The sequence below is a fragment of the Suillus bovinus genome (genome assembly GCF_016758785.1).
Source record: "Suillus bovinus strain UH-Sbo-P2 chromosome Unknown EDB93scaffold_31, whole genome shotgun sequence".
NCBI lineage: Eukaryota > Fungi > Basidiomycota > Agaricomycetes > Boletales > Suillaceae > Suillus > Suillus bovinus.
The window spans coordinates 275,151-290,459 of NW_024542087.1; the positions used below are offsets into that span (position 1 = coordinate 275,151).

At 47.7% G+C, this 15,309-nt stretch overlaps 3 protein-coding genes across 3 annotated transcripts; 1 reads left to right on the forward strand and 2 right to left on the reverse strand.

The window, feature by feature from the left end:
• The first annotated feature begins 7 nt into the window (after positions 1–7).
• On the forward strand, positions 8–4,264 carry EDB93DRAFT_468915 (uncharacterized protein). The gene is made up of 4 exons (XM_041456473.1): positions 8–448; positions 497–2,550; positions 2,598–3,349; positions 3,398–4,264. Exons 1-4 carry the CDS (start codon positions 77–79, stop codon positions 4,228–4,230), a joined length of 4,011 nt encoding a protein of 1,336 aa, XP_041307320.1. The 5' UTR covers positions 8–76; the 3' UTR covers positions 4,231–4,264.
• A 122-nt stretch (positions 4,265–4,386) lies between these two features.
• On the reverse strand, positions 4,387–7,047 carry EDB93DRAFT_1250869 (uncharacterized protein; the record flags this gene model as incomplete). The annotated part of the gene is made up of 17 exons (XM_041453075.1): positions 4,387–4,446; positions 4,498–4,718; positions 4,778–4,805; positions 4,856–4,993; positions 5,054–5,330; positions 5,392–5,531; positions 5,578–5,667; positions 5,722–5,791; positions 5,841–5,867; positions 5,924–5,963; positions 6,017–6,044; positions 6,095–6,113; positions 6,169–6,519; positions 6,586–6,672; positions 6,720–6,823; positions 6,878–6,966; positions 7,026–7,047. The coding sequence occupies 17 exons, from the start codon at positions 7,045–7,047 to the stop codon at positions 4,387–4,389; spliced, it is 1,791 nt and encodes a 596-aa protein (XP_041307321.1).
• A 4,046-nt stretch (positions 7,048–11,093) lies between these two features.
• EDB93DRAFT_1085956 (uncharacterized protein) lies at positions 11,094–15,054 on the reverse strand (the record flags this gene model as incomplete). The annotated part of the gene is made up of 11 exons (XM_041445945.1): positions 11,094–11,592; positions 11,862–12,036; positions 12,108–12,299; positions 12,786–12,953; positions 13,001–13,304; positions 13,360–13,576; positions 13,630–14,006; positions 14,052–14,333; positions 14,393–14,610; positions 14,656–14,768; positions 14,789–15,054. 11 exons carry the CDS (start codon positions 15,052–15,054, stop codon positions 11,094–11,096), a joined length of 2,811 nt encoding a protein of 936 aa, XP_041307322.1.
• Between the last annotated feature and the right edge of the window lie 255 nt (positions 15,055–15,309).

Consider the following 15,309-nt stretch of genomic DNA (forward strand, 5'->3'; position numbering starts at 1 on the left):
TGCTCTTCTCTCTTTCACTTATAGTCTCACCTTGCTGGCAGAAGGGGAATCGCGCTCCGTCGCTCTTTCCTCCATAATGGACGAAGCTCATGGTCCTGTAGACCAGTGCGGCGATGCACCAGTGGTCATTCTCGACGATGAGCAGGATAATATTGTGGACTTTCATTCAAGTCCTCAGGGTCTGACGGTCACCGCCATAAAAGTTGTCGATTCTACTCCGAAGACTACTAATACTGAACCGGTCATTCAACCCGCGACGGACACAGCTTCTCTTCCCACGAATACTCAACAGTCCCTTGATGATGGAAGCATCCACAGCTTGCCCGTCATACCCACTCCCTCAGTTCAAACACCCACCACTATGTCCACAGATCCGTTGTCGGAACCAAGCAGTAGGGTAATTGAAAGATCGAATTCAATCAGAAACATCCGCAGGTCTGCCATGGACGTGAGTTACAATCGTCACTTTCACTTCAGTTGAATGACTTTCTATCAGGCACGTCCCTCCAATCGCCTCTCTGGCTTTTGGTCAAATTTAATACATCGGAGGGATACTATCACTCCATCTTCTTCCCGAATGTCTGCTCGAGACGATGGGCCGCAGCCAAATGATCCGGTTCAGCCTGATTCTAGGTCTATATCTCCATCCCCTGCACCTGCTAGACCTCTTACGCCTCCACCTTCGCTCTCCCCTCCAACTCTAAGAGAACTCGGTCTCTCCCTATCAGTCATCACAGATGATCTATCCCCTTCACACTTTACCACTCCTCCTACCAGTGGAACTTTTATGGCACCCCACTACCTTCTTCTCTGCCATGCCCAGGGACTTGATGTCCTTCCTCTTGTATCTCCCCCAGCCGCTCATCCTTACGCGCTGGTGCGCAGGGTCAGCTTCAAAAGTGTGGTCGTCATGGAACATCGTGGTGTATTAGTAGCCATAGCAGGCAGGCGAGATGGTGTTCGTGTGTATGCTTTGGAGGAAGTAAAAAAAGCTGTAGAGTGGCGTATGGATGTTGAGACTCGACGAGAACGTGAACGATCTAGGAGGGAGGAGTCGAAGAGGGCGGGATCTGGCAACTCCAGTGTAGACTCAACCGAGGCGAAATTCAGGTCATTAACTCGCTCGGGCCAAGTCCCCAAGACGGAAAAGCTTCTTAAAAAGTCGTCATTCCCGACACCCTCAATGCAGAAATTGCCCAGGCCGCCCACACTCCAACCTGTAACGCCCCTCCAGCCAGTCGAACAGCCCCCACCTTATTCTGCAGTAACCGAAACTACTCGACCCCATTTGCAAACACAGGCATCCACCATTTCGATAAACCTCTCAAGGTCCCGTCGTTCGTCCCTTTCTCATGTAATTGTCCCCCCCGTTCCATCCCTACCCAATATGAGTTCTGGTACAGAGCGGGAAGACCCGATGGCCAAGACTGTGGATTGGCTTGAGGCGAGCGACGACGAGGCCATTGATGTACTAACTGCGGGTGCAAGCGGCAGTCGAGCTTTGGATGAACGCACTAGCGCTATTCCGCCACCCCGAAACAGCGATACTGTAGAAGGTGGTTCCACGTCACTTCCCGTACGCAGTTCAGCCACATATAGTCGAAGAAATCGTCCCGCGAACTTAGATCTGACTCTGGCGCAATCGAATACGATACTAGCTCAACCCCCCGAACCATCTCCAACCCTGCAGACCATTCGACAAGCATTGCGGAGTTCGCCGCCCAGCATTCGCACAACACCTCCAACACCGGCTCCCGTTGACGAGCCACCTCAAAGACATACCGTTCCAGACATCGATCTAGATGACGATGATGACGAAGGCGCAACTGCTACAATTGACCGTATAACGCTTGCTCAGGCTCTTTTGGAGAGCAGAGCCCCTGACCTCCCACCAGCAGGGACAATGAGGCCACAAGCTCCGATTATGATTGGGGCAACTCCATCTGGTACAGATGACGACGCACCACTCAGTCCTCCATTGCAGGACGGTCGCTCTTCACGGCGCCACCCGAGCACCACGAATTATCCTGAAAGGCGAAGAAGGAGGTGGTCAGTACTGGCCGGCATTTTCAACGGCAGTGGTTCGTCCGATGGCCCCCATCCTAATGTCCCTGTTATGTATGATACTCCTCTGGGGTCCCCCACATCTCCAACATCTTCGACAATACCCATACCCGGGCCTAATGAACGATCTTTGGCTCTCACACGTTCAGCTTCCATACGTTCACGTCCCTCAGAGCCTCCTCAACTTGTTCCTCGCCCTTCGACCTCAGGAGGACACAGCGTATCTCCCGCCGTCAATCGACCACCTTTACCTATTCCTCCACACCCGACGATTCACTCTCGCCTTCTTCCTCGCATTATAAGCAATGCATTCAGTTCCAGGAGGTCTGCCGAGCGGCCTCCGGCGCTGGTATTCACGGAGCCTGAAAGGAAGACTGGATCGCAGACTCTTACAACCCCACTGCCTCCTCCAAAGCTGGACTACGTGAAGTTACCGGGTACGAAGGGCTCCCTTATCATCAAGGCGGTGGAGACGCCGAAAAAGAGGTGAGTATTTAGAGTCTCACAAGGATATTTATTGAGACCTTGTGCAGCTTTCTCGCTATTCTCTGCGGAGATAATGGCGAAAAGGTTGAGCTTTTTGCCGGGACGTATCGAACTGCCTTGGGTCTTTCTCGCACCTTCATCCTTCCTGATTCACCACGTTCTTTGGAACTGCAACTGCAGGGTGATGACCTTGTCGAAGTTTTTCTTGTCTTTTCTCAGAACGTCTTTGGCTTAGAACCTGCCACAGTAAGAGTTCGCGAGGTCCGAATTGGTCGAGCCGAGCGACGCGCAGCTCGGCGAAGAGTTCGAGAAATACGCTCCGGTCAGCCAGATGTCTTTGATACAGACCCACCTCCACAAGATGAAGAGGATACCAACATCAGTATCAGCAATCGACTTTCATTACCATCCGGCGATCCGTCTAGAAATAATTCCAATACTAATCTTCCCGACGCGCCAGCATCGCAATCGCAGACACCAATCGGCGGTACCCCTGGATCTGCTCTTGCACATGCTGAAGAGCTTGTAGCACTAGCTTCCGCTCCTCTTGGCCCATATACTACCTTCCAACAATTGTCCTATGCACCAAAGTTGCCTTTAGCTACCATTGCTGATGACTATATCATTCCACCGACATATCCCGAGTTCCTTGACTACCGTGCCGAGCATGAACCCGATGCTGAAGGTAATGCCAATGTTGACCTGGCGTCCATTCAATTTTCACCTCCTGGCCTACCCATGCCAGCACCAGCACCGCCTTCCAGATGGTTTTACCGCGATCCGAAAGGAGTTGTGCACGGTATGTCGAAGCGTCACTTTTTTGAATTATGTTCGTAATTAGGATTAGGGCCCTGGAAAGCAAGTCTTATGCAAGCGTGGTACAAGGATGGGTTGCTTCCGCCAGATCTACCAGTTCGCAAAGAGGAGGAGAAAGTGTTTATGTTGCTCAAGGATTTGAGACAGCAGTGCGTTGATCCTTCCCATCCGTTCCGATCAGCAACTCCGCCTTCGGCGGCCCAGCACGCTCCTCCTGCGCTGGATACTGCCAAACCTCTCTTGGCCCCAATATCTCTTCTTGTCCAGCCTCGACATTTCGGCCCGCCTGCGTTGTTCTTCTCTTCGCGTGGAGGCCACAGCACGTCCATAGTCGATGCTCGTGGTCGGGCTGTTCTCAAAGGTCGCTTTATCTGGAGCACGGACAACGATGACGAGTCGATTCCCCGCATGGGAGACGTTAAGCGTGTAGAGGCTTTTGACGTCAAAGACCGCTCTGTCCTCGTGGCTGTACGCCAAGGGGGAATGGAAGCGATGGATTTTGGTGACGCGTTACTCAAACCCGCAGATGAATCGCGTACCCTGTTACCCCAATTCGCACCGCCGCCATCAAATATCAACAGACGTGGACCGTTTGTCTGGAAGATAGGCACTCCTGTCGGTTCCTCCACATCGAATGCTACGGCCCTGTTGTCAAAGAGCAAAGGGTCGGGCTACCTTGGAAAGAAACCAAACCATACCACGGGGAAATCTCCCGCAAGAGCGGAATTTAATGGCACGGGAGATGGGGACAACGAGAGCACAGATGAGGTTCTTTTTCTTGGGCGTCAGGGAGAAGAGGTATACCTATGCGAACGCAATGCTGGTGCATTCCGGATACTGCGACTAAATCCAGATTTGTCATGACCATATTGAAACTATCATGCCTAGATCTTGTTGTAACATTTCCTCTTAGCTGTTGTTTTATCATTCACTCATCCTTTTATTTGACAAATTGAGCACAAGTATGTACCGATAGATATCAATGATCCTTCGCAATATATTAGTAGTACATCATTAAGATCACAGTTTAGCAACGACTTTGCGAAGATTGGTCTTGAGGATCTTCCCAGTGGATGTTTTCTGCAAGTATTGTAAGCGCCCGACAGGATGTGGATGTTATGCATGACTGACGGGTAATTCGTCTACTATTTGCACCCATTCTGGGCATGCAAAGCCGGGCAAAAGTGTTCGCGCGTGGCGGATCAGCTCAGCAGCAAAGCCGTCATGGTTGTCTTTCCACTTGGGGGCGTGCTCCGGACGAATAAGGACGAAAGCCATGGGACGTTCACCCCACTTCGGGTGCGAGCGGGCGACTACGGATACTTCTAAAACATGCGGGTGACTCGAAAGCTCTGCGTGGCTCGTTCAGAGTCCATAACTTGGTGACCATTCAAACACGAAAATACAATACCTAGTTCTATGGCCAAGCTCGACGCATTCTGCGATATTCAAGTTAGCTCATTAAATCACCGAAAGGACACTTATTCACCTCGCCTCCAGAGATAATCAGGTCTTTGCTTCGGTCGACGACCTGTATGACGCCATCTGGATGCCAGACGGCTAAATCACCCGAGTGGAAGTGGTCTCCCCGAAAAGCCTTGCGCGTAGCCTCTGGGTCGCGGAAATACTATACAACAAATGCCTAGAATGAATACAAGAACTTCTGCAGAACCACTGGAAAGCGCACCTCCTTCATGACCAGGTTTCCACGCATGAGAACCTCGCCCACCGTGCGTCCGTCTTTTGGAACGTCGCGGAGTTCTTCGTCGTCTGAAGAATATACTACGCGTATATCTTGCGCGGTAGCAAAGCTTTGACCTTGTCGAGCCATCAGCTTCGCGCGTTGTTCCAAAGTCAGCGTTTTCCAATGAGGGTGGTCATAGCAGCGCGTGAAGGGCCCATAAGTCTTTAGGAACACGTTCAAGCTTGCCACTTCTTTAAATAACGCCAAAGCACGTACCTCACTGGTGATGCATGGAAGAACGAATCAGCTTGGGCACGAGTCAAACGCTACGCCAGACTTACGTCAAACCGTATACATGCACAGGCTTGATTCCCTTCTCCTCGAGTTGGCTGATGACTTGAGCGGTGGGTGCTGCCCCTGCAATAACCGCGGATATAGGACGAGGGAGAGGTCTAGCAGCGGGGTCGTTCACAATTCCAATCTATCGGTATATCAGACTAATCCATGTCCCTGTGCGACGCACAAACCTGGACGGTGGGTGCACCGCAATAGTGAGTTACCCCGGAATTCAGGAGGTGCTTCCAGATAAGTGGGTAGTTAACGGTGCGCATGGTTATCTGGAATAAGATAAGATGATTCGTGGTTAAAACATAACATTGTGTTGTGCACACCTGTGTCGCGCATGCGAAGACATTTGCCCATGGGAATGTCCAACCAGCTGCATGGAACATTGGAAGGATCCTGCAGTTCGTTATATTCTTGACTGTTCGCGCAATCACATAAACCTTACCACAAGTACGTCGACTCATGAGTCATCCTAAAAATCCCACTGATGAGCCCGTCAGAAAGATAGAGTAAGGCAGAAGCACGCACTGTCCCTCGACAACGTTCCCTATTGCTGCCAAATAAGAACCTGGTTGGACAGTACATCAGCCAAACAAAAGTGAGTAAGTCGAGAGACCATACCGCGCAGTGTGGTAAGGACGCCCTTTGGCTATGCGAAATGAGCAATTGCTTTTATCTGCAGACACAAACAAGTCTTACGCGACCTGTAGTTCCCGACCTTGAAAAAACGTGTTCACTTCTTGATCAAACTGCATAACAGAGCCATGACTCACGTGTAGCACAAAACTGCACCAGCATTCTCATCCAGCTCAATGTCCAAGCCAGCCCACCCCTTTTCTGCACTGAATACTCTGCCAGCACTAAGGAAGCTTTCGTATGGGTCGCCTGCTCTTCCTGTGTCATGACAAACAATGATAGGGACATTAGTATTCTCAATGAGATGGGTGAATTCGCGATCAACGAGAATGAGTTTGGATCCACTATGTTCCAGAATGTATGAGACCTCAGGGGGCGTGAGGCGAGTGTTTACAGGTGCAACGATAGCACGAGCAGCAAGAATGCCAAAGTGAGCATCTACGGAGAGCGTTTCATTCTTGTCATGTGCAACAAAATGGGGGTTATACCTGCAATCAAGGGGCTATCATGCTTCTATGTGAGACGCATGAAGGGTGTGATACGATAGAACTCACCAGTTGGGCGCTATGACTGCAACGCGGTCACCTGGGCGGATGCCTGCTTGTATAAGAGCATACGCCATGTTCTGGATGCGCTGAGCCCTATTGCTGCTGTCAGGCTAGTTCTCGACCAAGCACAGTGGCCGCACCAAACTGCATAGGTATAGAACGCGGGATGTTTTACATCTGGATGAGCAAGGGCAAGTTTGTCCGGGTATAGCGCTGCGGCGCGAAGAATAAAGGGGAAGGGGTTCTTATTGTAAATTCTGGTGAGCAAAGAGAGAAATGTTGTTAAGATATTGCTTACAAGGGGATGTAGATTGGGAGCAAGACCGAGCACCGATTGCTGATAGCTCACATTCGGAGGCGGTATGCTCTCCCTGGTTGGATGGAAATCTGTATCCCATTCGAGTATGTTAGTAGTAGCTGCCTCGCTGCTCGTTCGCAGAACTCACCTCGTACGCTGGTAACGTGCATTGAACTGTCTATGGGTTTTGGCAAGGTCAGAGTCTTGACTCTTATCTACTCAACCAAGCTCGAAGGGGCCTGTGAGTGCAAATGTCGGCTGTCAAGACTACTCGAGTCAGACTTATACTTATTTCAGCACGAGTTCACCGTGACGTTAACTTGTTCACGCGACCCCTCGCTAAGCAGAATTATATAGGTCACCTAGATACATTTCTATTGCCTTCGACGCTGCTGCGGATACTGCTTTGTGCTCAGGTTACAAGACGATTCCGAATTTCAAATTTCGGATGATGGACGTGTGTCAGTGACCAACGTTCGCGAGAGGTACACGGCCAATCGAAAAAATCATAGAATCTATGCCTAAAAATAGGGTTATAGATTTTACGTCGGTCCGATCTCCACACATCAACTTTCGTCGCATGTATTGTATATAATTATATAATACAATTTTGCTGGATTCATAGGCTGACATAATATCAGTGATGCCAAAGTGCGATTGCGAGGCTGGTGGTATAAACCCACCGGCTGTTTTCGGGTGCATATTATGTACCGAGACCTAGCACTGGAATTATGCTGGCTTGTCAACATAGCTCGTATACTGAGACCTAGGTATCGGTAATGTACTGGTTGGCTGGTGTACATGCTATATATTTCTGGCATATGTACGACACTTGAGCATATGTACTAGAGTATATACTTATTGACATACTGTATGGGGACCGTCATCTGAATATATTTTGCGCCATCGAGAGATCACACAGAGCACGATACACAGGGTCATAGAAAGCACGCAAATGTAATATTCTTGTATCAAATAATGACAGTTATGATTAAAACGAGGGATGCAGTGTAGGGGCGGTGAAAACAAATGGAAATGTATAAAATCTTATGTGGCCCAAATGAGTCCATTTTGAATAGCAGTCTGCCAACGAGGATTTGTCTTTGAAATTAGTTTCGAGACCTTCTTGCCACCAGGAAACTCAGCGAGATCAGCTTGAAATATTTCGATAAACAACCTAATCAAAAATCAGTTTCTATAACTGCACAAGCCAACTAATACATACTTCTGCAACTCCTTCTCTTGCTCGGCAGGGATCGGGAAGGACTCCTTAACTGTTTGGTGCATGGTTAAGAGTGAGTGGTCGACAAAGTTCCAGAATCTGATGGTATTGTTGTATTGTGCCGGAATACCTTCAACCAGTCCGAATCCAGAATTGAGTGGGTCGTCCTGTAAGACTGTGGTACTCTCAACGTTGTTCCTGGGCCCATTCAACTCCTCATCCTCTCCGTCAGCATCCCCACCATCCAGCTGTGCTCAAGTTTGGTCCCCAAGCTCTTCGCCATCTGGGTTAGTACCATTCGTATTCCTAACACCGGGTGCACAATTGACATTGGCTCGAGTTTCTGGGAGGGCTTGATCATTGAACCCAGGCGCGCGATTATCGTCGAACAAATCTCTCTCCAGCTGTTCGATGTTGACATCAAGTTCACGTTCAATTTTGGCCCGCATGTCCTGCTTCAGCGACGGAAGAAGGTAAGCAGAGAATAATTCTGTGAGGGAGGCACTTTTGTAATCGCTGACACCAATGAGAAAAATCCGGAGAAGACGTCGCTGTCCCCGTACCAACTAGTGTTAATTTTAATAATGAATAGATGTAGTATCACTTACCAGTAGAGCAACCCTGTTCCAATGCGTAGAATCAACTTCCATGCCAGATCCGCTGCGTGCGAGTGCCCTAGTCACATCAGCAATGCTTGTGCGCTTGACGATCGATGTGGTGAGCTACACAGCAATTATTATAATCAAGGTTGCAGCAAAAAAGTAGAAACTTGCAGCAGTCTTGATGGCGCTATGAATACTTGTAAGTAGCTTTGTGACCGACTTGCCCAGCTGAGCTCTGAGTTCGATGTCCTCGAGTATTCCAAGGGGGATTTTGAAGACATCACAATGACTGGTAATGAAGTCCTGAAATAATTTAGTGGTGTCACTCAGAATAGCAAGCATTAAAACTGCACCATTATATGAGACTGAGTATCAGTGACGTATGCTGTGATATTCGGCGACAGCATGCATGCAAACAATCGGTTGAATAGTCCATTCTTCCGGTCCAAATTAGTATGGAATGATATGGAACGCAAAGTACCTTGTCATTACCTCAAAGTCCTTCGATTCTAAGGCATCCTTCAACTCTTGCATTTTGCTGGCCTTGTTTCCTTCGCAAAGTTTGATGAGGGTAACCTTCAGGTCTATGAGCATATAGAAAATGTCGCCAGACTGCATCAGGTCAGCCGACAGTAACCTCAATACTTCGATGAGAACCTACATCAATGAAACACATGACTTCTCCAGTTGGAACATTGTTGTCTTCACACAGCTTCTTGGCATATGTTTTCAAGTGTTTCGTGCGTTGGGGTGTGAGCTTGATGGGATCCGAAGTTCTGCTGTCCCTGCGTCGACAAACTCCTGCACTAATCGGCTCATTCAACGATGATGTCGGGCTGGAGGGAGGCTGTATTTCGAGTTCGGGTATCACTGGGACTTCGCCACTTGTAGAGTGAGAACTTTGGGGATGGGACGTAGTATCTGTGAAGTATATTGTTAAGTCAAACTAGAGCTTGCATCCGAGGATCTACTTCCAATAGACAGTTGGTTAGATGATCTGCTGCTGCTTGGGTCAGGTGTAGTACTTCTGTTCCAATTCCTGGCGGATCCTGCTTGCGAAGCTCCTGTGTTTGACCGTGACCTTGGCAACTGGTCTGCTTGTCCTGAACCAGCAGACAGGCGCAGATGATAACCACATTGAAACATCGTCGCAAGCAAAGGATGTGGTGGCTGCTCTTGCCTGAGGTTGGTAATTTCCGTGACACTCCGGAGTTGACTGAACCGAACACGTTGTCGGAAATAAGCATTTGAGTTTATTTGTCTTCAAGTTATTGGTATTAAATAAAAATCAGGCCTCATGAATATCCTCTGAGCAGAAGCAAAATATCATGGTATTAGGGTATTGATATGTAAGGTGTCTATGAGATAAAGTACATATAAATTGTGCCGTCTAATGACACGACCTGGTGCAGCTTCCAGCAATGAGGACACTTTCGACCTTGAACACTGGAGGAAGAATTTTAGAGTGAAGGAAGGACGAGCTTAAGCGCTGGAGGAAAAATTTCAAAGACAAACAGACAAACCTGGCGAGCCTTGAACACTGGAGGAAGAACTTCAAAGACAAGGAAGGCCGAACTTGAGCGCTGGAGGAAAAATTTCAAAGACAAACAGACAAACCTGGCAAGCCTCGAACACTGGAGGAAGAACCTCAAAGACAAGGAAGGCCGAACTTGAACGCTGGAGGAAAAATTTCAAAGACAAACATGCTAATTTGGTGAGCCTCGAACGCTGGAGGAAAAACTTCAAAGACAAACACGCTAATTTGGTGAGCCTTGAACGCTGGAGGAAAAACAAAGAGACGAACCTGGGAAACCTTGAATGCTGGAGGAAAAATTTCAAAGACAAACATGCTAATTTGGTGAGCCTCAAATGCTGGAGGAAAAATAAAGAGATGAACCTGGGAAACCTCAAACACTGGAGGAAAAATTTCAAAGACAAGGAAGGAAGAACTTGAGCGCTGGAGGAAAAAATTTAAAGACAATGAAGGACGAACCTGGCGAACCTCAAACACTGAAGGAAGAATTTTGAGGACAAGCACTCAAACTTGTTGAAGGAGAGTCTAGTACCATCTGCCAGACTGGTCATGATGTGGAGCTTGAGGGTGCCAGATGTGCAGAGTCATCACTGGCACAGACGGTTGCAAGGGAAGCCCTAAAGAGTGTTGATATGGTGGGACAACGTATTGCCCAGCATACATTGGCGGCACCATGGAAGGTGAGTTTGATGGCCAGGGATGAGAAGAAAGAGGTCTGGATGGACCAGGTGCAGAAGATGTTTGCCACGTCAATACTGTTGGGGGTGGTTGCAGCGGGTGATGCGAAGGGGGAGCTCTATATGAATACACAGGAGATTGCTGCCACTGCAAAGGTACAGTTGTGGGAGGATGCAGTGATCAGAGATGAGAAGGCACAAGTGCTGGCGCTGGCGACAGTGATGGGATATGTGAGTGGCTGGTGGCTGGCGCTGTGTGGGGTGTTGGGATATGGGAACTTGAAGATGCAGCTGCCTGTATGATTGTACGTTGTTGTGGATTTGCTTGCGGCTGAGGTGCCTTCTCTTTTGCTTTCTGCGTTTTCTTTGACTTGCTTGCTGCCTTTGTTGCCAGGCAGTCGAACACTGCAGGTGGTGCACTTGCAGGTTCAGTACCAGATGTTTCACCTGAGTTCTTAGCTACTTTCTTCTCCTGGATTTGATGAGCTGCTGCCAAACGAACATCTGCTGCATCACTGACCCTCAATGGTGTCTCATGGAGCGACTGAGAAATGACGGATTGAATCTGAGCATAATTGTGAATTGAATAAGCATTGAGCAAGTAAAATGGTGAGGGTTTGTGCTGAAAAATGAACTTCGTACATGCAGTCTCGGTTCGCTCTTGGCAAATGTGACATTGGCTAACATCTGAGCACTGTAATTTAACACAGTCATGCTGGACATTTACGATACAAACAATGTCCTAAATTCACCATGTAAGCACATCAATAAGTCTGGTTGAAGGATTGTGTCTAAACTTACTTGTGGGCTAATAACGACTTCATGTTCCGTGAGCTCAAGAGTGGGGATGTGAAGCAAGGGATGTAAAGCAGGTCCGAAAGCAAGTTTTTGAATGGCGACGTGCTGCACGACTTTGCAAGAGTTTGAGATCAAGATCTCCCGAATGCACCCAATATCTGAGCGAGATGTTGCAGAGTCGTGAAAAATGACATGTCCTTCTAAGGACGCTTTCTCACCATTGCCGAGAATTAACAAGATGCCATGACAGTATTGAGCATGATGAGCAGGTTGCAGGAGCTTGAGGGCCTTTGCACAGCGTGTTGCTGTCCACAGCACAGGCTTTGCTGGAATGGGTCATCCATCTTTGATGGTGACCTTCTTGAGTTGGCCGGTTCCTTTCAGTAACAGACATTACAATCGACAATGCCAGGCAGGTATTCAATAAATACATTACCTGTTGCAGGGGGTTCTCGTGTGCAAATCCCCAAAAGCCATGCTTGCTCTGGATGCTCATTGAGGTAGCTCAAAACTGCATCACCTGCCTGAACCCACTTTTTGCTAGTGTTATCAAACCAGTAGCTCCCAGTCGCCATATGCTTGATGATATCTTGTCTCGTGAATACCTTGCATGTATCCTGGCTTGGTCCCTGTCAATTTCTATGTATACATGCCAGCCAGAACACGTGGTTGAACAACTCATATCATTCAGTGGAAAAGAGGATGGCTGGTCCAAAGCGTTGGATATATGCAGGAAGATGGACCAAAAAGTGAAACTTTGGCTTCGAGATGAGAATGCTTGGTGCGCATTTTGCTGTAACATTCAGAAAATCATCAATCGTCTGGGAAAGCTTTGCCTGTGATACAATCAACATTGGCACAGCAGAGTCAGTGTGTCATCATACCAAATACACCTCTGTATCATCTATATTTGTGTGCCAAACATACACAATGAGCTCACCGATACTCGTCCATCCATCAAGTACTGTTCTCGGCAGTAAGTCTTGAATAAGATATGGCATGACCTGCGCCAAACTTTTAAAGTGTTTCCCTATAAGTCTGCCCTTATAATGGCAAATATAATCAGCATTGAGACATGGAGCATTGAGCCCATCTTTCTCAATAGAGTCGAGATGCATTTGAAAAACATCCAGAACCTTTGCCTTCTTGAGAAGATATACCGATTGACCCCAAAAGTATTTTACGACTCCCAATAACACTGTATGGAGAATTTCTGTCGGCGTGTCCTGATGAACGTTGAAACCTGACAAAAGGTCAATGTGCAGCTGAAAATGCGAACCCGAGTCTTACCTTCAACACTTAGTAATGGATTGATTGCATCCTCGAGTTTGCTCCCTTGCAGGAGGTCTTCAAGCTGCTTCTCTAGAATAGCCTTGATTTCGCTCTCTGGTTTTGCTTGAATGCTGGCACTCCATTTGCGCAGCTTCTTCCCCAGTTCAACAACTGTTTCGAGAATGGAGCCAGTTGTTGTGTCCTTCACACCCGATGACACGACAGATTTCTTAATCTTCTCCGAAGCGCCTGAACAGAGTGCAGAAGCGAATTGTGCGTGAATCTCTTCTGCCGTTCCTGCAGGAGTGCGAAGCTTTCCTGGCTACTCAGACAGTCAGTGAATATGACGACGGAGAGTGCAAAAATATGATACATACCACAAAGATGCTCTTGTAGCCCTCATCTGACGCCTTGTACTCCTTTGTTCCACTGACTTCGCATGTCCTGCAGAAGTAGTTGCAATGCAACCCTGCATGGCTGCATTCCTTGGCTTGCATAGGGTTGTTGCCACCGAGAAACAGACCATATAACTCCAGCATAACTTCTTCTTCATACTTGCAGTCCCAAGTAAAGACCCCAGATTCTGTAGCCTTGCTACGATCACTAGTATCGTGTTTCACTATAACGAATTATAATGTATTACATACCTAATTGATTCTTGCATGGCGCTCATCATTTCCATTGGGGCTGCGTGAGGAGAAGACATGACAAATCGAATACAAAACTCTTTCTCAAGCATTTCACGAGGTAGATTCGCATTAGACATGTATATTGTGTGGTGCTTATTCCATTGCTTGGATATATTTCCGGATACATCATCCATGAAGACGATAAGAGGGACCGAGTACACCATACATCCTTGAGATTTTGTGCGCAATTGATTTGGCACTAGCTTTGCATATTTCCTCGACGACTCTGTTAGCCCGCAAGCAAGTTTGTCATCATTGGCAGATATTTCGGGAAACGACCTTCGAAAGTTACACGTCGGAATTATTTCTTGCTCATCACTGACAATAAATTCATCCTAAGTCTATCAGCAAAGTTGAATGTATTTAAAGAATAGGTTCACCTCTGTTCGTTGTACAGTATGGCCAAGCGCATATAGCTGCTTATCCGAATTATCACCTGTCGACGTGTACAACACAAGAAAAAAGCACTCAGGTATAAAGTAGTCCCCTGACGCATCCTGCAAGAGCTCATTCACAAAGTAGATCTCCCCATTGACTTTAGCTGCAGGAGGCGAAGGGCGTTCAAACAACATTTTCTCTCTGTTGAACACCTGAGACATTTCCTTGCCTCCATCCTCAGGGTAATCCTGCATCACAAGACGCGTGAGAGGGTTCACATAGTCCTAAATGAGAACATTCAAAGTTAGTATTGAGAGATGAGTTCACGTGAGACTCTGCGTACCTTGGCAATTGCTTTTCCAACATTGTTAAGATAAAATATATTTCCCAAACGTGCAGTGATCTTTTCCGTTGGATTGCCGACAAGTGTTTGAACCGATTCCTGACATTGGTTCAATGCATATAGCGATGGGACATTGCAAGCGCCAAGCTCCTTTGTCCAAGATAGAACTGCCTTTTTCTGTGCCTCGGAGAACTGAATCATAAGGTAGTAATATAGTGCTTGAATGATCGGTTAGCAGTGAAAATGCACAAAGATATTGAAACGTACAGCCTTTGATGGCCAAGGATATGTTGGATTATCAGGTGCAACTGGACTGTTTAGATTTACATGACACGAAGTGGTCAATGGACAGTCGTCTAACAATGTGAATAAGTCTCTGCCAAGGAATCAAACAACGTCTCACCTGGAAGTTCAATTCCAAAGTTTGATTCTGTCTCGTCATTGAAGCCAATTTCTTCGCTCACTGGGGCAAGCGGCATAGAAAATAATTGTTTTCCCGAAGCCAGGGCAGACTGCAGCTCCTCATACAAATCATATGTTTCGTTGGCTTGATAGAAAGGGCTGCTTGAGATGGCATTCCAGAGATCAGCGACTGGTACTACTTCATGGTCTGATCGTATTGGATGTGGCTCCTGAGTATAGACAGTATTGTTGACGTCCATGGCACTCGAGGCGAACATGTTGTCTCTGTCGTCGACAGGTGAAGGTGGAGGTGGAGGTTCTGCTTCATGATGATGGCGTTGCCGTTTGGAGGGAGTCTTCGAGCATGTGGAAGCCCAGATCCTGGCATGACACTGATGAATACCAGTGCCAACGTGCTTCCATGCATGCTTAGGACACATTGTGTGCAAAGCATTATCACGCTTTGGGCACACATTGCACACAACCTGAGATGCTCCGCGAAACTGCAAGACTGC